Source organism: Zerene cesonia, chromosome 11 (genome assembly GCF_012273895.1).
Source record: "Zerene cesonia ecotype Mississippi chromosome 11, Zerene_cesonia_1.1, whole genome shotgun sequence".
Taxonomy (NCBI): domain Eukaryota; kingdom Metazoa; phylum Arthropoda; class Insecta; order Lepidoptera; family Pieridae; genus Zerene; species Zerene cesonia.
The window spans coordinates 8,970,724-8,993,082 of NC_052112.1; the positions used below are offsets into that span (position 1 = coordinate 8,970,724).

The 22,359-nt window shown below is 37.4% G+C and overlaps 1 protein-coding gene across 7 annotated transcripts in view; it reads left to right on the forward strand.

Moving 5' to 3' along the window:
- Positions 1–22,359, forward strand: part of LOC119830472 (FERM, ARHGEF and pleckstrin domain-containing protein 1) — a 56,566-nt gene that overhangs the window by 17,184 nt on the left and 17,023 nt on the right. For 2 of the 7 annotated variants that reach the window (XM_038353507.1, XM_038353508.1), the window contains exons 4-15: positions 8,122–8,226; positions 9,064–9,286; positions 12,667–12,790; positions 13,245–13,309; positions 14,354–14,532; positions 14,756–14,916; positions 15,122–15,196; positions 17,246–17,367; positions 18,026–18,318; positions 19,266–19,292; positions 19,861–19,947; positions 20,113–20,194. In XM_038353507.1, the coding sequence (XP_038209435.1) occupies positions 8,122–8,226; positions 9,064–9,286; positions 12,667–12,790; positions 13,245–13,309; positions 14,354–14,532; positions 14,756–14,916; positions 15,122–15,196; positions 17,246–17,367; positions 18,026–18,318; positions 19,266–19,292; positions 19,861–19,947; positions 20,113–20,194 (1,543 nt within the window). The remainder of the gene's footprint in view (positions 1–8,121; positions 8,227–9,063; positions 9,287–12,666; positions 12,791–13,244; positions 13,310–14,353; positions 14,533–14,755; positions 14,917–15,121; positions 15,197–17,245; positions 17,368–18,025; positions 18,319–19,265; positions 19,293–19,860; positions 19,948–20,112; positions 20,195–22,359) is intronic. The other 5 variants (XM_038353509.1, XM_038353510.1, XM_038353511.1 and 2 more) reach the window with 5 other exon arrangements.

Here is a 22,359-nt window from a genome sequence, read left to right on the forward strand (position 1 = left end):
AGTGACAATGTGTTCTAAGCGACCGCAATACTGTTTGAATGAGTTGGCTTTCATCAGAAAACCTTTGTTTGGCAGACAGATCATTTTTAATGCCAGTGTGTCTGACAGAATTCTGAAATCCATTTGATATTTCCACCAAAGCAAATATCCGTTTTACTTGCAAGTTGCGAGCTTGAATTAATGCTTGGTTATTACTACTGGGAATGAAGTTTTTGTTTACACAGTATTAGTTATGGTTGTGTTTCTCGTGTTTTTGAAGAAAATGTATTAACTTGCAATGGAAAATTGCAAAAGTATTGATTTCTATTTAATTCTTACTTAACGTTTTATGTTACTGAAATTACGTGCATAGAATATATTGATACAACATGTTTTATGTTATAATAAAAAGAAATATTATTTAAATAGTATGTACATTCAATTTTTCTATAGCTACTAGACAATTCCACGTAAGCTCTGAAGAATGAACTGTAAAGCCTTTCCACACACGCATATCGTATGTTTCTCGATACTAAATAATAAAGTAATATGACTAGCAAATAGTGACACTTTAGAAAGGTTCGCGAAATTTTCATTCCAATTTATCTTTGTAATAGCTGGCTACTGAGCTGGTGGTTTGCCTGATGGAAAGCGATCACCGCCGCCCATGAATATTTGCGACGTAGGGCCGCTGCAATTGCGTTGCTCACTTTGATAAGGTAAAAGAAAAAGAAAGGATTGAGGATGGATTTAGAGGAAAGGACTGGGAAAAGTGCGGAAAACGATACGGGCTCTCTCACTTAACGAACGAATCACAGTAACATGCTAATATTTCAAGCCGAACTTCTGTGAGGATGTGGTACCTTTCCCAGTGCGAGCTGTTAAATCGTACCGAAGCGTGCTCGATTCCAACACTCCAAATTAATTAAATTATCAAACTTCATATATTTTTCTAATTATAATTTGTACCTCGAATGTGACCTCAAGGAACAAATATAATTAAAAGTGATACGTCAAAGCCAAAACCTAGTGTATTAGTTTCCCCGTAAAGTGTAACAGAAAAATGCATAAATTGCGGAATAGTATTGAGCTCGCTTTACTCGCGATGATGACATGTTGTCCACTTGTCCAGTATAAAATTATTCATGTTACATTATAACAAGCACTGTAATAGTGACCACAGTAAGTTAGCGTGGCGTGAGTTAACGTCGCTTATTCAAATGGGGGAGGCCATTAATTATCTGTGGGTTGCATATTAGTATTACATTTTTATTGTGATGCAGCAGGCTTTGTTGATAAATTGCAATTGAGTGGTACTGGTAATCAAGAGCGCCTATAATTGGCTAGGATTATGAACTGTTGCAGTACTTAATGACCAAATTATAAATCATTATGTATCGTGATAATGAATTTTAGTTTAAAATTTAACCCTTTTTGTTTGTTGGGTTTGATGAGCTGTTAAAGAGTATTTTAATATTATATATACATTTTACCCCACAATGGATCTTTCTAAGATGATTATCGTTGCTCTATAACTTTAAGCTCATACCCAAATTGAAGTTAACCATAATCCAATACAAATAAAGTTTGTAATACGCCCACATATTTACGTAACGGGGTCGAGAGACAAATAGGGGCTGCGTCTGGATTGGCCCTTATCTCTATCTGGCATACGGCCAAAATACGCCAACTTGGAACCTTAGCTGGTCAATTTTCTACACGCCTTCGATTGGCTAAATAGTTAATGAATGTTCGCCAATCGCTCTTTATATATTATTTTAATATCGGCTGGTAAAGATTTCGATTCTGCTTCAGTAAACGGAAAATCGGAAATCCTTGCCCGGTATGTCGCAGCTTGTTATCAGGATACGTAAGAGCGGTGGTTTTTTAGTATTTTCTTGTGCTTGATTTTATGTAACTGATTGTTTTCACATTTACGTTGCTTATAGAGAAGGGTTCAACGACGGAATAAATAATATGATGAATATTACTTTATTTATAATAGGTATATATTTGTATATATTTTAACGGATGCGGTTCAATCAAGAATATTCAATGACAATTAATTTTTACTGTCCACATATTACACTTACTTTATTTTATATTTTTCAACTATTTTAATTGTTTACGAGGCTGCTTTAGATTAAATCTATTTCGCATATTTTTGCATCTTTTGTGTATATCATTTGTAACGTTGGTGCTATCGTTGCGTGTGAAGTAGCTACGATCTTGCGGACGCACGCTCCGTCTCTAAAATTTATGACATCATACACCCTAGCAACACCGTCGAATTTTCCTTCACACAATGAGAATCTAACGTTTTAAATGTCAAACAAATATACCCAACGGACCGACTGTATTTACTTGATAGTCGAATGCAGATGGCTCGAGCGCTGCAGTGTATCAAACAAGCTCTTGTTATGTAAATAACAAACTTTGATTTGAAACGTTTCGAGTTCTGGCTCTTCTAAGAAGCGCTGTAAAGCGTGAATCTATTTGTTCTAAGCTGATTTGCTTTCATATACTACTTTTATTGTAAATATTTCTTACTTTGTTGTTCACGTCAAAATTGAGATTACTTTTTGAAATGTAAGTAAATTTTAATAAAAATTATATGCGTTTTAACATAATTAATATATAATCATAGATTTAACCATGTCAGTTCAGTTAATTACAAAGATTCAACATTATTTGGAAATATCGGAAATGGAATAATATGTCTTTATTGTTCATACTTCAATACTTTGCTGATCTTTAGCTACCACTTAGAATATTTGTATAAATATATATCTACAATTGCGTAGTATGCATAATATATAGTGCGGTAATACACGTACTATTGTTGTTGGAGTATTCTTTTCCTTGTTGTTTTTGCCATGTGTTCTGCGTGAAAACTGGGATAAAGGGTCTTCCTTTGAAGTCTTATTTTAGCATAATTTAGTCGCTTTTGTTTTAAATATGTTCCAGAAATCGATTTTTATGCACGATGAAACGCCTGGTTATGGATTACAAAAAATTACAGCTGTATCTTACAGTTATATCATGGATGCATCTAAAATTGCTGTCACATTGGGCCTCGCCATTTGAAATGGTGAGATATAAAAAGGGGATTTGTTAGCTTAACAAATCATAAAAGCTATATAACATTACGAGACCATAAAAAAGTTATGCCTCTTTTCGTTAATTCAAATATGGTACACAAGCGAGCGTGCTATTGTGTTACATAATATAGTGAATGAGAAACAATATATATATGTATTTCAAATAAAATTTGCTATTTAATTTTTAGTTTTATAGCATTGAAATGCTTTCAAAATTTCAAAATTTCTCAAAATTTGCTATATCAATTTGTTGCTGAAAATGATATAAATTCAACACAAGCTTTGTGTCTGTTCCCTCGAGAACTTGAACGATTCGTCGATTCAATATGCTTTTAATTTCGACGTTTGATTTGCTATCGTCCATGCGGTTTTTTATTGCCGATGCAGTGGATTGCTGCGATGCTAGTGGTAACGCCGATGAGAGGCAACATTATAATTAGTTTCTCTACGTAGAACATTTTCCATATCTAGCTGTAAGCTGAATAAAAAGCTAATGCGCTGCCTGTTATTTCTCAGTAGGAAGGACATCCCGAGTTGGTAGTGAAATACTTATAAATGTTCATTACCGTACCTGAAAATGTTTAAATTTTTTAGTTAATTAGGATAATTTGTCTCAAAAGCTGCTATACAGCAAGCGAAGTGAACTAACTACATATTTCATACCGTTGCGGATGTGAACTAATTATGTGCTGGAAAGGCACCTCGATACGAGGAGAAATACGTGAACATATAGCGAGTAAGGTGTCGATGTTTAACGCATTTTAATGTCGAGTCGACGCCAACCGTGTGCTTTCTACGAGTTAGAAAGTGCGCACAATGTATTCCCAATGTTCACACAACTGTTTATTATATCCTATGTCTATATAAGTACAGAGCAAAAGCGTATACGTTATATGATAATGTAATTTAATATCTTGTTACGAATTTTAGTTCATTAAATACTTTCCGGGTGACCAATTTGTTCAAAAGCATAAAACAAAACGAAACGAAGTTCCATATAGATTTTATTTGAGATAAGGAATACGATTTGTTTAAGTTATCTAACGAGCTGATAAACTGTCGGTGATCGTTAATTGTTTTGTCTGTTTAATCGGTTAGCTCGTTTCCGTCCTATGATGGAATTGGCTTGGCTTGGCTATTGCCAGTGCAGCTCTACATAACATCAACTGATTAATTACATTTGAGGTAATTGGTGCGATGTTTAGTCTACTGTTGAGAATGTAGTCGTAACTTATACTAATAAATTCCAAAACTCTTGTGCTTTATGCCTCTCTAATAGAGAGCATTTTGTTTCGTTGCTTTTCACTGTCCATGAAAAACACTTTGTAATTCTGCTAGAAATATTACTCCATGCCTTTCTTCTAGGTATACATTTTTATTATATAGAAGGCGAGTGACAGTTACCGTAAGCACCTGTAAGATATTACGTTTAGTGGGATAAGTAACAAAATCCAGGGAATTAGGATATATTCTAAACCGAGCTTAATGTTCGTTATATTAATGTCTTGGCTAAGACTTTATCCGCAATGTTCTCACTGAGTTTTTCCGCTCTCTCACAATAATACTAATTCTTGTATTAATTTTCAAAACCCGCACAGTAATAATTTCGCCGCGAGAAATCAAATTGTATTCTATGCACGGCTGGTGTGTTAAATGAAATATAATAATATATTATAATAGTTTAAAAAAACTAAAAAACACGCTTTTATCATATTATGCAAATTGAAAAATGGAATAATTTTATCAAATTAGTGTATTGTCATCGGTCCTCAATAAATCTACAAAGTTTGAACGAAATCTGGCCATTTAAAGTGGGTCAAAATCGCGCCCAAAGAAGTCGGTTACAAACAAACATACAGGTGAAGCTAATAAAAAGCGTGTAAAAAAGAATTGACAACGTCTTAACAACTAAAGAGAAATATCCCACCTTGGATGGACCTTCTGGATGTTTCCAAACCAACGTGTCTCACTCCTATGTGTGGGTGCAGTTAGAGAACATTGATTATGACGTACTCATCATGTCGATAGCGAGGCAATAAGTAGTGGACCGTACAGAGGGGAGATGGGATATAAATAAAACTGTTTGATCTGATTAGACACCCGTCTTGTGGCCGAGTATAAAATGTCTAGCTTTTTTTATTTTTTTAGTCCTATTAAGGTGTTTGGAAACACGGGGGTGAAGGAGATCCGTACTATGAAATATAGAGCAGATATTGTTTAATTACCATTTAATTGATACCATTATTTAAACTAAATATTAATTGTATCAAGCACCATTGCTCAGTTAGAAAAAATTATAAAACTATTTAGTACCGCTCGAACTCTCGATTCGTAAAATATTGACTCCAACCAAGAAGTTATAGCGACTATTTTCGATTGATTTTATTTTTATAACTTACTAGTTGCGCTACGCGGTTTCACCCTCGTAAGTCCGTATCCCGTAGGAAGATCGGGATAAAAAGTTGCCTATATGTTATTCCACTTGTCCAGCTGTCTACGTACCAAATTTCATTGCAATCGGTTCAGTAGTTTTTGTGTGAAGGAGCAACAAACACACACACACACACATCCTTACAAACTTTCGCATTTATAATATTAGTAGGATTAGTAGGATTAGTGGATAATTATTATATAGAAATATTATATCCCTCCTTCCAATCAATTCCATAAGAGTATGGTTCCATAAGTATTAGAACACGCGTGTGTGGATCCTCGGCTTTACTAGCACACGCTACTATATTGTTCATGTTATAACAACAGTATGTGTGCTGTGTAGAGAAAAATCACTTATATTTAGATTCATGATCTAGTGATGGATTCAAAAGGTAGTAGAGAATCAAGCGTATATCGACTGAATATATTTTTCACGTATATATAGGGTCCATAATATTTTCATTTAGGTTATATATTGCTTAAGTTAAAAATCATCATCATCATCATCATCATCAGCCCATATACACCCACTGCTGGGACACAGGCCTCCTATGAGGGTTCAGGCCATAATCCACCACGCTGGCCAAGTGCGGGTTGGCAGATGTCACATGTCGTCGAACATCGTAATATAGTTTAAAATTTTTATCACTAATTAATTGTACAAAAATTTAACCGTCGATAAGGTAAGCGAATATATAGGAATATGTATGATATGATAATATTATGTTTGTACAAGCTGTGCCCCGCAGTTTCACCCGCGTAAGTCCGTATCCCGTAGGAATATCGGAATAAAAAGTTGCCTATATGTTATTCCAGTTATCCAGCTGTCTACGTACCAAATTTCATGGCAATTGGTTCAGTAGTTTTTACGTGAAAGAGTAACAAACATCCATACATCCATACAAACTTTCGCATTTATAATATTATGTTTGTATATTGAAGGCAGCTATAGCTACCGCCGTATTAAGTAGTTCCTAACGTTTTTTTTTAATCTTTACTCTTCGTATTGGTCCTTAAACAAATTTTCATACAGGGCCCCCGTAAGGCCAGCTATGTCACACCTAACTATTAGTGGTAATACGTTTCGTAGTCTAAAATTAGACTTTTTGTTTGTCTCTTTGTCTGTTGATGAAGTAATATTATGATGTAGAAAGAATTATGCTGTTACATATATCCTTACATCGTATGAGAAATGTTCTAGTTACTAAATATGACCTAATTATTATGAATGTTATTTTGTTAGGAGCTTATAGTTAATATTATTAATACTTTGTATTATTACTTACCTCTTGATGGAACTGCTTTTTATAGTTTTATATTCCCAAAATAAAAAGAGTTCACTAGCTCCACTTTTAATCACTTTAATATTTATAATGAATATAGCATCTAATGCATTAGTGATGGTCAATTCATATCCAATTAACAGAAAAAAATATTTTATACAACTGAATCAGTCATTATTTTTCTAAGAATTTTAAAATACAACATATTATTATTATTACTTTAATTTTTAGTTTTATAGCATTGAAATTTTCTCATTATTATTACTTGTTCGTGTTTTGAATCTAAGAAATTTTTAAGCAGAATCTTTGTTTGATCGTCAGTTTGCTATAAGTAGATGATTCAAATTAATTATAATTAAATTAATATGTATGATGCCTGATCGATCATTAGTTTATAGTTTAAACCAACAGCCCGGTGTCAGGTTTGTAAGTGTCGGTTATTTAATTTTCTCATTAATCTAACTTCGTATGGCTAAGGATGATCACAAGGTAGGCACATCGCACATTTAACTAATGAAACTCGTGTCAAAGGCTTATACGAATTCTTGCAACCTAAGTGCGGCGTGGGCGGGACGCTCCCTAAAGGATAATTTGTTAGAGATATTGACGTGATAAAGGGACAACCTCTGGGTAGAATGGATGTTGAGACTCGCTAAGTAATTCCGCCGTGTGTCTCGCAATGAAGAATCGCTGGAAACATTTAAATTAGAAAGGTTTTGTACAAACAATGTTGGAGACAAATAGGGAGCTTGACGCGCATTGTGTGTTTTTAATGTGAGGAAATTAGAATCAAGATTTCGTGTTTAAATAAATCTGTAAATCCTAAATTTTTCGCTATTGTTATGGCAAATTTTTACTTCGACATCGTTATTCCTATATTTTGCTCAGAACATTTTATTAAGAATAAAAATGTACATACTTATAATATTTTATAATATTTTTATTATTCGCAATGACAGGTATATATAACGCTCAGACGCGTTTGAACAGACCTTGCGGCTCCCCTTCCACGAGCGACCCCCGTGTTGCGACTGTGATTCTCGTCTTTTCACATCGCGAGCTCTTTGTTAATACATTTCTATACACCGCCCTCCCCTGTTATCATGTGTGAATGAACATCTATGTGGACGACCGTTTTCATGAGGTTTTTCTGGTATATAATTGATTGTAATGATTTCAGACGACGTCCTAATTTCGGTGTGTAGACAGCCATGAATGAATGGGTCATTGCATATCGATAAGGGTTCAGATTATTGGTTTTTATATTTATGTTAAATGTAGTTAATACGTATGGCGTCATAACAGATGGTGTCTTTTTGTTGCAGTCAAAAGCGCTGGGCCGCGTGCTATTTGACCAAGTGTGTAGGCAACTGCATCTTTTGGAAGCTGATTACTTTGGATTAGAATATCAAGATGCCAACGGAACTAAGGTAATTTATTAGGTTTTCCTTTATCATTTTAATAAAATGCCTTAGAGATAATTCTATATTAAAATACACCCATAAGGGGAGATAATTCCGCCAGTATAACAACGTTTCACGACGACTGAAAAGGCCATTAGAAAAAGTTACTTTGGCCATTATATGTATTACTCGCCGGATGCGTATCAAAGTTCTATTTATGCATCCCAAAAGTGTAGGCGTGATGAGGGTATGGTACCTAAGGAAAATATAACCTTTTGTTAAATAATCAACTTTTTGCGCCTCACTGGTAAATTCGTACTTTTTTCTCAGAGGGGATTACTAAGTCTAAATTGTTTTTTAAGTTCCTTAAATCTGTCCTGTAGGGTATGACAATTGAGTAATCTAAATAATACACAATTTTATTGGATTAAGAATATCCATTTTTTTTTACAATCTCTCGATTTTTGGTTTCTTAGAATGTGGCATTTTTAAAGATGCTTTTTTGCTTTTAATATAACAGTTTTGTTTAACATTCGGTTATATAATTATCCTCAATGTATACGATGAAACTTTTTTTTTATGTCATAGCAGGCAACTGATGGTTCGCCTGATGGTAAGCGATCTCCGCCCATGAACATTGACGGCTGGAAAGAAGGAATGGACTGGAAAGGGTGAGGAAAACGAAACGGGCCTCCGGCTCCCATACTCACCGTACGAATTACGGTAGCATGCTATTATACCCACTAGTTTTCTGTAGGGGTGTAGTACTTCCCCGGTGCGAGGTGGTCGAATTCGGGCCGAAGCGTGCTTGAATCCCGCATTAAAACTTCCGTGATAATCCTCATCCACGTTATTTGCCCTCAGTATTGGCTGGACGTCGAGAAGCCGATGTGCCGGCAGGTCGGGCTCTCGATGCTGGAGCCGACGCTGCGGTTCTGCGTCAAGTTCTACACGCCGGACCCGGCGCGGCTTGAGGAGGAGTTCACGCGCTACTTGTTCTGCTTGCAAGTGAAGCGGGACCTCGCGCACGGCTGCATACAGTGCAACGAGAACACGGCCGCGCTGATGGCGAGCTATATAGTGCAGGGTGAGTGCGGGCTGTTCATGAATAATAATTTGGTGTTTATGTGTAAATTTTTGTCATTATTTTCGAGGTTGTCGCAAAAAAAAAATGTTAAAAGTACAGTCTATTTGTAAAATTATAATTCCAATTTGATATAATTTGCATGCCAATGAGGTGAAGAAAATAAATTGTGTTGATATCTATTTACTACTATATTTTTTAATATATTTTATTACGTTTGGCAGCCCTAGAGCAACCGTAGATTGTAGCACATAGGCTGAAATTTTAATAGCATCCAAATTGGTATAAGGAATTATGAATTAGATGCCGAATGACCCTTGACCTTACTGCGTACTTAACCGCAAGTGAAACTGCGGTAAGTTGTATGTCAAAAATAATGAGATAATTGTAGCAGCGACGTATGTTAGAAAGGGCAACCGAGCTGGTGGTTTGCCTGATGGTTAACGATTATCACCGCCTTAGAACATTTGGAGAGGTTAGGCTTCTGTAAATGCATTTAATGGTTAGACTTCTGTAATCATTTTCCACTTTTAAGGGGTTTGCACTTAGTATGCACTTGTTGTTTGATTTCTTGGTTGTATGAATCCTGCTTAAAACGGTGAAGGAAAACATCGTGAGGAAACCGGCATGCCTGAGTATCAAAAGTTTGACGACATGTGACATCTGCCAACCCGCACTTGGCCAGTGTGGTGGATTATGGCCTGAACCCTCATAGGAGGCATGACGTGTCCCAGCAGTGGAAACATATATATGTATCATGATGAGGATGATTATTATTCACTTCTTGTTATATACTTTTAAGCATGAGGAAACTCTTGAGCTTGGGAATGTAGGAATAAACTTCGAGGAAAAAAATACGGCCTTCCGGCTCTCCCACTCATCGTAAAGAACACACAAAGTTTACATGCTGCTATTTCATACCGATCTTCTGTGAGGGTGTGGTACCTTTCCCTATACGAGATTGCTCAACTCACGCCGAAGCGTGCTCGGCTCCCAAATTATTATCCCAATAAGAGTCCTCATGGAAAAAATCTATACAGGTGCTTTCCTCAAATGATATTAAAGAATATTCTTATTAGTATTCAATCTATATGAATCATACTTCATTACTTCGTTATCGCGATGCATTGATGTCTAGTGACGGTTTTCGCCGTTCGCCTTCCGTTCTTGATAGTGATGCGTCATCACATTCAATTGTAAACTATTGTATGCAATATAAATAAATACCAAAACTGTATAGCTCGCAAATCATTAGTACGAACGAATTTGCACATCCGATTTGCATAGCTTTCCGCCCGCGGCTGCGCCCGCATAGGCAAAGCCAATACCTGCTGGAAGGGTATGTTTCACCGCATTAAATAATGGCCTATAACATTCTAGTCTTCTAGCTCTCCCCAGACTAAAAAATCATATCATTAAATCGCTCCGTTGCCACGTAAAAGAAAGATACAAATAATTTTACTTTCGCCTTAATAATTTTAGTAAGAATATCTAAAGTATATTTGTGTATTTGCGTGATAAAACAACTACGATGAATTTTTTTTATAAACCGTGTCCTGCAGGTAAAATGAAAGTTTTTATTAAAATATGCAATTCAAAGATTAAAAAGGCCACTCACCCATAGATAGCGAAGGCATAAAACATAAAGCATTTTTTCTTGTCTTTGATGAAAATTCAACAGTGGGTAATTATATAAGAGCGGAGACTGTAGTATTTATGAATGCTTTAAATGAAACTCGGCTTGAAGGTCGCAGGCATTCTCGGCGAACATTCTTCATCAGATATTTAGGGCCCCTCACAGAAACTAAAGAGTTTCTAGGTCGCGCGTTTTACTAAGTGGCCTAAAAGGTGCTAAATTTAATATAAAACCGCGGGAATAATCGATGAGGACGTTCCGCCGTACGGGCTCTCCACGCCGAGACAAATTTTCGGGACAAAGTCGTAACTATGGCCAAAGGCGATGGTAACTTAATAGGAAAATTTTCTGTTGTTTTATACGAATTTAAACATATATAATCCCAACATAATGTATTTTTAGTTTTTTTAGAAGAAAGAAAAAATTATGTAGAACCTTCTTTTTTTAAGGCGGTTAAAAATAGCTTAACACAGAATTATCTAACGTGTTACTATAAATCCGGATTAACAAACAAAAAGTAGGTAATTACAACAATAAACAACTCAGTAACACCCCGAAGTTTGTCTGACCGCAAAGTAGTTTCTGTTTGAGCAGGGTTAGCCAATAAAGCTCCAACTCCTCGTAGTCTGGATGAAGTCTGTAAACGATATGAGTATACATTATCATTTTATTATTTAGACGCACATTCGTAGTTCAATAGTTCGTGTATGCTACTACAAGTAATAAACTATAAGTAATATATTATATATTATACAAAAATCGGTTCAGTGTTTGTCGGATTTTTGTATTTGTACATAGTACATATACGTTGCTTCGTACTACATTCCAAAGTTCTGAGTTCACTGGAAGTACCCTAGAGGTTTTGACAAAAATTTTCAGCATATATCTTGGTAGTTTGAAATTTTTCACAATTCCCACCGATTGTAGACCTGAGTATTTGATATGAATTTCAGCCGGATATCTCCATGCGTTCCCGAGAAAAAGGGTCTTTACAGACAGATAGACTGATAACAAAGTGATCTTATAAGAGTTCCGTTTTTTTTTCCTTTTGATGAACGAAAGTCTTTTTAAGCCTCCCGAATATTAATAATGATAAAGAGTCGTTAAAATCTAAACTATCTTACTTAAGTGAGTTGTTAGGTTAGTTGGTCCAATTTTTAACGAGAGTTCGAAATTTCTTTCACCGTTGCATTCATCAGTAACACATAACCTTTTTACATTATATAATACTAGCTTTTTTTCGTGTCTTCGCACGCGTTAAATTCGGAGTGTTTAATAGATCATATTATACATATAAACCTTCCTCTTGAATCACTCTAACTTTAAAAAAAGAAAGCCCCATCAAAATCCGTTGTGAAGTTTTAAATATCTAAGCATATACACATTCAGACGCGGGAAGCGACTTTGCTTTATAATATTTAGTGAGTAAAATGAAAAGCTCTGTTTTGTTACAGCGTATGAAAAATACAGTATTTATTTGACTTTATTGGCATTACCTTGGACAGGGTAGTCAAAGTTCTCATCGTAATATTAACTTATTCACATAGGCGGCGCGTCTCCCGGGAGCGCTATGCGAAATAAACTTGTAACTATGTGTGTGCCAGATATACTAGACTAGTGGTCCGGCTCTGCGTCGTCCAACGTACACTTATAACATCCAACGGTGGAAGGATTTTTGAAATCCGTCCAGAACTCTTCAGCTTTTAATATTATTAAACATCATCACTCAAACTGCTGTAACCAACAGCGGAATGCGGAGATTTCGTGCCAGAGGACTACCCGGACCACACTTACCTCAGCGGGTACAAGTTCTTCCCCAAACAGGATCCGGAGTCCGAGAGGCGGATTATGGAAAACCACAAGAAGCACATGTGAGTTTTGACTTATTTAATAAATTCAATACATAAAAAATAATACATGTATTAAATGTTGATATATATATAATTACACAACATTTTTGAGGTGGAGGAAGGAAACCTAATTTAAAATTAAGATGATTACTGATGCGGTTCCCTCGCTTCTAAATTAAAATGTGCGTTTCGTTTAAGACGTTAATATATCTGTTGGTGTATATTTATTCCTTAGTATTGTACCCTGACTAAAAATTCAGTAATAGTTGTCTCAAATACTCACGTAAAAAAGTTTATTTTGTAAGACTGCCATACGCACGGATTAGTGTAATCATTTATCCCTGAGACAATTAAATACAATATCATTATATGAACTGACACGGAGGTTCGAAACAATCCGAATATGGACAATACGCGTCTATCCCGCTGGAGTTTAAGAGCTTAAGTTGTAAATCTCGCTATCTGTTGGTTACAGAGGCCAGAGTCCTGCGGAGGCGGATTTGAATTTGTTAGAGACGGCCAGGCGCTGCGAACTGTATGGTAAGCGTTCGGATAATTGAATGTTACATTTGTCTCTATACTTATTTCTTCAATAAATCCAAGCTTTTTGTGATGAGCATAAATAAATCAGTTAATCAGTTTCAGGAGTATTCATTATATAATTTAGTGTTAAAAAGCGTTATTTTATTTCTTTAATTAATTTCACGATTTCGAATTATTACATTGCTCAAATGAATCTTCATTCTAATGAGTTTCAATAAAGTAATAAAAAAAGATGAAAATGCTTTAATATTGTGCATGTATTTTAACCGGAAGTGAATTCATCAATTAAAAGTTATAGTACACCCGACGTGAAACTTGCTAATTTTAGTTTGACTTTCCGATTGATTGTGACAAAGTTAGTTACTGTGAGACTGAGCGAGCGGGTGACCTATAACATTGTTAGCCATTTCATTATCAACGTCTAATATTGTAGATGGAAATGATCAGTTTTATAGTGTTTTGTACATGTCAAATTGGACTTTGAGATTGGTTATTTTTAGAATGTCACAATTCTTCCAGATTAAATGGATGGACGTTCATTTTGTAATTAGAAAGTACTAGCTGCGCCCTGCGGTTCCAGCCGCATAAGTCCGTATCCCGTAGGAATATCGAGATAAAAAGTAGCCTTTATGTTATTCCAGTTGTCCAGCTATCTACGTACCAAATTTCATTGCAATCGGTTTAGTAGTTATTGCGTGAAAGAGCAACAAACACACACATCCTTACAAACTTTCGCATTTGTAATATAGGATAGGATTACATACAACAAGCTATTCAAATATCAGCAAGTAACTATTTAAATTATTAAGTATTAATACATTTATTATGACTATTAGATATTGCCTTTCAAAATCACATCTGGGTCTAAGATAAGATTATCCTAAACTGCAACCAAATTTTAATTCTATACATTTATGACTGTATATTATAATTAGATAATATTCCTATTAAATTATAATTTTGTACAGACAAGTCATCAAACTTTCAAAATGAATTATACTTTCTCCCATATTTAAAAAAGTGCGGACTTTTCCTGGATAGGTATCAAAATGCACTCGGCGAAGGACCACGAAGGCGTGCCGCTGAACCTGGCCGTGGCCCACATGGGCATTGTGGTGTTCCAGCAGATCACCAAGATTAATACCTTCAGCTGGGCCAAGATTAGGAAGATATCGTTCAAGCGGAAAAAGTTCCTGATTAAACTGCACCCTGAGGGTTATGTGAGTATTGCTTGAGCATCTTAGGTATCTTTGATATCTATTCCGTTTCTTCGGTGTTTATATTGTTTTTTGTATTTGAATACGAATTATCCTTATTGCAAATTGTTTATAGGAGATTCAATGATACAATTGTTCTGGTTCTAAATGGAGTTTTACATCGAGTAATTTCACCAGAATTCCCTGCTAAGTGTAAGCTAGTAATATCTGTTATAATTCATTCAAGGGTCACTACCGCGACGTGGTGGAGTTTTTCTTCGAGGGCCGCAACGAGTGCAAGAACTTTTGGAAGAAGTGCGTAGAGAACCACGGCTTCTTCAGGTGCTCCAGCGTGCCCAGGCTGCCGCGCCACAAGACCAAGGTGCTCTCGCGGGGCTCCTCGTTTAGGTAAAGAGTTTGTTTTAAAGGAACTTGGTTGTATGTTTCAATTATTGACTCTGAACATTTAGGCATATATTTGCTTCAGTTATTGTACATTGTACAATACTCACGAGAAACCCAACAAGTGAATACTGTATTCAATTATAATTATTATTTCCATTTATACATAAGTATATTTTTGTTAATAAAGTTGTCATTATTTATGACACAGATACAGCGGTAAAACTCAGAAGCAGATAGTGGAGTTCGTGCGCGACAACTACGTGAAGCGGCAGACGTTCCAAAGGTACGCAACACTTGTACCCCCGTAGATGTAACGCTGCCGGCACAACGACGCTGTTCTATTTGAACGATTGTTTTATTTTATTTCTGTCGTAGGATTTTTTTGAATTATGGTATAAATTTTCCGCCTATATGTCTACTAGTACAAACATAAAATCTCTTAATATGTATTTCCACATTTTTTATGAAATGTGTATTATAAGTATATTGGAAAATGACAATCAATCCATTTTTGAATGTTTGTCAGCAGATTGTATTATAAAAAAAAATACTATTTTTTTGCTGGCAGTATTTTGTTTTTTGTTAAACATTTTTCGAAAATATGTGTATTATATGGAATAAGCCCTATAAATATTAAAATATTATAAAACAATCGTTCAACTATAACCGCGTCACTACAACTCTACCGGCAGTTTAACGCATGCGTATCAGGTGCTTTACTGTGTTTAGTCTTAGAGTCAGTCTTAATTTGAGCTTGTTGTAAAGCCATCACCTAGATCAGTACAAGTACTCAACTATTTGGGTAGATTCGATTAGAGGTTCACGTGTACGTATATTTTAATGCATTCCTAGTTTGTATATTTTCGTACGTAAAATTTATATTACTGTAGACGCATTTTTTTAAGATTTTCCCTTTAGTTGACTTTGCTGAAGACTCGTATTAGTGACACTGACTCGAATAATGTGCACAAAGTATTGTTTAGTATATAATGGTGATATCTATTGGTGAGTGGCATGGGATGGGACACTAGCTTTTGGTTGTCATGGGCGGTGACGAGCAACGACGGGATATTATGCATGTACTGAATACAATGAACTTAGGCTAGCGGGAGGCTTGCTATCTGATCACCGGATTTTTAAATTTGATAGAATAGAGAGAATACCAAATTATAAAAACATTTAAAATATATATATCACAGAAGATCGATTCTTTGAACTCATAGGGTTTAGTTTGTAAATGGGTATGGTAAATATATCCACCAATGAGATTGGTCCATTGTAAATGCAACCATCTCATTGGTCGATATATTGTGTGTGACGATACCGGTGGTCAGATGGCGCTCGGTTTTGTATCAGTGGTGATTAGCATTCTCGAGCATGCGCTGTATACGTTGAGACTCGCTTCCAAAATATTTACGTTGAGTCGTGTGCGACATTGACAATCGGTCGGAGGATGGTTCGGTGTAGGGTCAAAATTCAATCTTACTCGCCGGTGATAAGATTGTTTATTGCTATCGTACGAATTGGTTGAACTCGTTGTCTCTCAATACAGCGCCACGCTCGTGATGATCGTATCGTGACGCTTGTAGTTTAGCCCGATTTCCGTGCACATTTGTCGTGACGTTACCCTTCTCCTGTTATGTTTCGTCAATCCGGTAGCATCGATGTTTTTTATTGAATTATGCACTTGCACTTTTTTGTTTTTCTAGTGCAGTTTTTTTTTTCAATAGCCAATAAGATTTGATATTTTTGACTTCTTCAAAAAATTGGACGTTTCCTTTCAGTATTAGTGTTGGTTTTTGTCTTTAGATAACATGCCTTTTAAATAAGTTTTTCACATGAGTAATATTGTAAAAGATTACTTTTTGTCGAAACTCAGTAAATTATATAATTGAAGCGTTTATATTTAAAATAGGTACAGAAATTTTAATATCACCCATCATACACTAAAATTTTCTGTCTTTTGCTTTAACTTCCTTTAATTATACAATATCAAAAATAATGTAATTAATATTGCTATAAATGGAAATGGAAAACGTCAAAAGCAGAACAGAACCTTCTATATTATCAGTTATCATTATAGAAAAAGTATCAGTCATCATATTGGTAGGCATAAATTATTGTAAATCCTTTAGGTTTACCAATTTGCAATATCGAAAAATCTATCCCGTATGTGGCGATCGCCTCTCGTTACTGGAACTTAGGAAATACGACACCGATAAAGCGTCACGTAGTCTATAAAGCTAGGGAAGCGTCACGATGTGTCCCGCAAGTCGCAAAGCTAGGGCCGGTGACCAAAAGCTGGTGACCATCCTCTCGCCGACTGTCGCAGGTCGGGCTCGTTTCGCGCGTCGCGCTCGGCGGGCGGCTCGCGCGCGAACGTCGCCAACACGCTGCCGCTCAACTCCAGCGTGTCCGCGCACCCGCTGCTGCCGCTGCCGCCCGGCTCCGACGGTACGTACGTGTACAGTCAACCCCCCCTGGATGGCCGGCCTGAAGTTACCTCTTAAGTATCGACTTTAGAGGCTACAAAAAAAGTTCTATCTAGTATCGACTATAGTAAACTTTCGAGACGAATACGCGTTTGGTTAAAATAATTATTATATTTATTCATCTCCTTCACATGTGCTTTACAATTATCACAGAGTGTTTCGCTTTGGAAGCATAAAGAATTTAGGCCCTTTTGGCAACATTGAGATAATTCTCAATAATAAAAAGAATTTCAATGTTTACGTTTAATGCGTGGATTTGTGCCCAACTTCAGCCCGGCCAAAACGTTAAAAGAGTATTATGATACTTGTAGCTTTCTGTTTTAAAAGAATGGGTAAGGATAAAGGAGGTTGGAGCTTGACCAAGGTGGGAATGTTTTTGCTAAGATGTTGGGTTGTGGAGACAATAGGATATGACTAGTGGATATGAAAGGGACAGGATGAGCTTGAATAAATATGATTCCGTAAATTCTCAAATTAAATAGATATTATTCATATATTATTATTTATATATTTTATATATTAATTTAATGAAGTCACTACACTTAATAAGCTATAATGCCACCCACAATCACCGACGTGACCATGACTGTACGTATCTGACTAATGTTTTTGATTTACAGCGATTTCCCTGGAGTGGGACAAGCAACCTCACTACCTGGAGGCCTCGCTGATGATGCGCGGCTACCCGGCGGAGGCGGCGCGCGCGGCCGCTCGCCCACCCTCCCCCTCCCGCTCCCCCTCACCCAGCCACACTCCCACCCCGCGCACCCCGCGCACCCCGCACACCCCTCGCACACCCTCCCCCACGGGCCCGCACACGGACACGCGCACGCGCACGGACACGCACACGCACACGCGCACGCTCGCTCGCCCGCCGCCTCCAGCTACCGCCTTTGCTTCCACGAGAGACAAGGTGAGTTTGTTGCGTAGGGACATTAGACGAGACGAGTAGAGTGGTATATTGTGATCCTGTGGGTGGTAAGGATGTGTGCGTTAACTGTTATATATCTTTGATTTTATATTTATACATCGTAATAACTGCTTATCCCGGGTGCCTCGGGATAGTGTATCTTTCTGCTGTGAAAAAGATTTTTGTTATTGACCTGAAGCAGCAGTGAATTTCATTAAAATGTACAAATCTTCTTTATGCTAAGTTATTTTGTAATTTTTTTCCTGTTACTATAACAATATTATTTGTTAGATACGATATACTGTTATTGAATTTAATGATATGTTATTATAACATGTGAAGTAGGCATCCTTACTGCCCCATTATACAGTGATCCTATGTAGAAAGCAGATTATTAGGAGTACTATATAACTGTAGGTACTTTTATATAACACAGAGTGTATTTCTATATACAGTATAAGTATTTTATTTTATTATAAGTGTAAAATATTTCAAAATGCCATGTTCTCTTGATACTATTTCATGACGATTGAAAAAAATATTTTAGCATCAATCAATAGTGCACAAACATGTACCATAATGAGATTAAGTTACTTAGTGTAGAAGGGTGTAGATGTATTATTACATGAAAACAACCTTACAAGGCTTATGCTTAGATAACTTTAACGCATGACAAGTAGACGTTCGTTGTCTTCCTTACATTGCATAATACATTAATATGTCTGAGAAATAGCTAATCGTAAAAGGGATCTATCTATTTAGTACAACCGGGACTTTGATTGATCTTCTTAGTTTTCAATAATTTGAAATAGCTTTTGACAAGCCTCTAATCAAACAGTCATGTCTTGTAAACATTGAATTACTAGTTATTTACAAAATTATATAGCCTTAGATGTATGTAGTATAATAGATAGTAGACCACATAGAAAGTTGATCTGTTTTTATTTCAGCTGACAAAACTGTACTGCCAGCAAATCGTAAGGGCATTTAAAGACTTGCTATATCTTACGTTCTAACCCTTTTGCTAACTTCTCATAAATAATTGTGCTAATCACCATCATATAACCTAGATGTCATTCATTTGTGGTCCTTGTCATATAATCCAGACATGCATTTTTTCCTTGTTTTCAATTGAGCTAAAAATATGCACGGAAATAGTATTTATTATGAATTGAAATTATAAATGCAATATATATAATAATATAGGAACTTTGTGTGTATTTTTAGTTTTATGATAATAATGGGAATGGTAAAAAAGTAGTGGATTATTAAAAAGAAAACTGAATTCCTTTCGCACTGTCTTTCATCAAATGTAATGGCACGGTAAAGACAAAGCATCTGCATACATATCATTGGTAACTTGTCATAATTTGTTTTTGCGTTTCAATAAATGTTATTAATGTAACATTTTATTTGCATATACATTAGAGATTATTCTCTTAGATATTAATGCGCTTTATATTAACAAAATAACGAATATGATTCATTTGTCTGTGTGACCTTATCTTTACATGAATACGTTGTAATGGTGTAATATGACGCTAGGAGGGTCCCGAGCTAGTGACCCATGCAGAGGTCAATCATCATCCTACGGAGGATTCACCTCTGCCTCATCGGACGACGACACCATCGGTGAGTTTTAGTCGATAAACATAATAGTTAGTTTTACACATAGTGAAATATATAGATGTGAATGTACATAGAATATCCAAATTCTTTAAAAAATATATTAATGTTTATATTTATATCAAATGCAAAATAATAGGCTTTCTTTAATGATAATATCGTACGTGGCAGGATTCTCAGGAGACTCCCTGGAAGGATGTCCGGTCGGGCCGCGCGCGCGCTCCCACTCCGCCGCCTCGTGCGCGCGCCGCAGGTCAGACTGCCGCCTCGCCCCCCTCTAGCCTCTACCCCGACTTCGTGCGCGCCAAGCACCGCTCCAGCTTCAGCGAGTCCTCCGAGCGGCTCGAGTTCGAGCTCTCGCAGACCAACATCTACTCCGCGTGCCCGTCCGTGCGCTCGTCGCGCTCGGGCGGCTCGCTGCCGGCGCGGCGGCGCGAGCGCGCGTCGCCGCCCGCGCGGCCCGCGTGGCGCCGCAGCGCCAGCTGCCGCAACCTGCGCGACTTCAGCTTCGACGAGGCGGGCCGCGCCACGCGCTCGCGCGACACGCGCGACACGCGCAGCATGCTCGCCGACCTGGACGCGTACTGCGCGCGCCGCACCGACTCGCCCGTCACGCGCTACGACGACGCGCGCGCCTTCGCCCTCGCCTTCCGCAGCTCCGTCGAGTCGCCCGGCTCGCTCGGCCGCGCGTACTCGTCCAGCTTCCCGGGGGCGATCAGTGACCCGCGGCTCGACATGCCGCCCTTCAGGGGGGGCTCCCAAGACGACATATCGCACGATAGCTACGAGGTGATCGAGCGCTCGGACGACGAGGGCTCGGGCAGGTACGCGCGTATCCGCCCGCGTTCGATGGGAGCTCGAACCCGCTCGTGTTCGCTCGACTCGGGCAATGAGCTGCCGTCCGACGACGATCACTCGCTTTCGATCGCCGACGATCGCGAAGCTAATCTTACCGCTGCGGCCCTCAAATATAAAAGCGACAACGACTTACCGATCGATCCGTTCCTCGCTGACGATCCGAGAGTTCTTCCGCGTGAGAAACTTTCAGTTCGTTCAGATGGGAACTTTTACAAAGAAATTAAACGCGCTCTAGGCTCTCGAACCTCCAGTCAGGAATCGAGAAGCGATATATACGATTCTAAGATTTCTAAAAGTAGTGCCGAATCTAGTAAGAAATCACGTGATAGTGTCTATCATACGGATAGTAAGAAATCGCGAGAGACGCTCAAAAGTAAAAGTTCGGATAGGTCGGGCTCTCGCACATCTAGTCAAGATTCTAAATCTGATTATTATGACTGTAAAAAGAGTTTGTATGAAACGGATGATTTAAGTGTTAGACGCCGTAGTATCGCTAGTATACAAAATGCTTATATTGATCCGTTTGAACCTATTTCACCCGCGTCTAGTCCAGATTCCGGTAAAGAATTTTATGACGCTCAATCTACTTTCATAGGTATGGAAAAGCCAGAATATAGGGAGAGAACGCTTTTTGATAAATCACATGAAGATCTAATTGCTAACATAGCCACGTCACCTAATTATTATCACATTCCAACACCGTATTCTACATTCCCTAGTAATAATAAACACAAAGAACCTTCTCCTATGCATTCGGCTAGTCTGCAACACGTGGAACTAGATCAATTCGGTAATTATTCTGATTTAAGTCCACCAAAAAAAGTAGATGAATTGTCTACTGAAGACGAAGACATTCATCCGAGAACTACTCATATTTGGCCTGAAAAAATTGCGGGCTTAGAGACTGAAATTGATAATAATAGAGCGGCGAAAATACAAAGCTACCAGAGACGACGATCATCAGAAACTATTTTTAGTTTCGATAAGGATAAAATCGAGTCCTTGACACGGTCGACAAGTAAAGAAAATCCGCCATGCCAGCTCGTAAAAGAGTCTTCAAATGAATCAGATGTCAATGTCAGAATATTGCCCGCAATGGATAGTATTGAATATGCTAAAAATAGAGCCAAAGCTGCTGCACAAACTGAAACGGCTTCGATATTACAATCTGAATTTGATAAGTCAATGCGTGGTAAAGTTCACACACATATAGTTAGAAAAGAGAACTTAAAAGAAGAGTTAATGGCTAAGACTCATTTCGATGAATATAATCCGAAACTCATTTTAGATACTAGTTCCAGTAGTCGTCTTGCTGATAATACTGCACCGTATACGCATCCGACAGTAGAGAGAACTAAGAGTGACCCGAACAGTTTAGCTAATAGGCCGCGATTTAGTAGTGTCAATTCCCGTAGGCACGTTTTAATGCATCAGAAATCCATAGATCTCACTCCAGCTGAATCAAGTGATGAAGATTATATATTCCGCCAAATTCCAAGTGCTCCTCCCATTGCGACGAAGCGATCTCATTTCGAATTACCATCAAGATATCCAGACCAA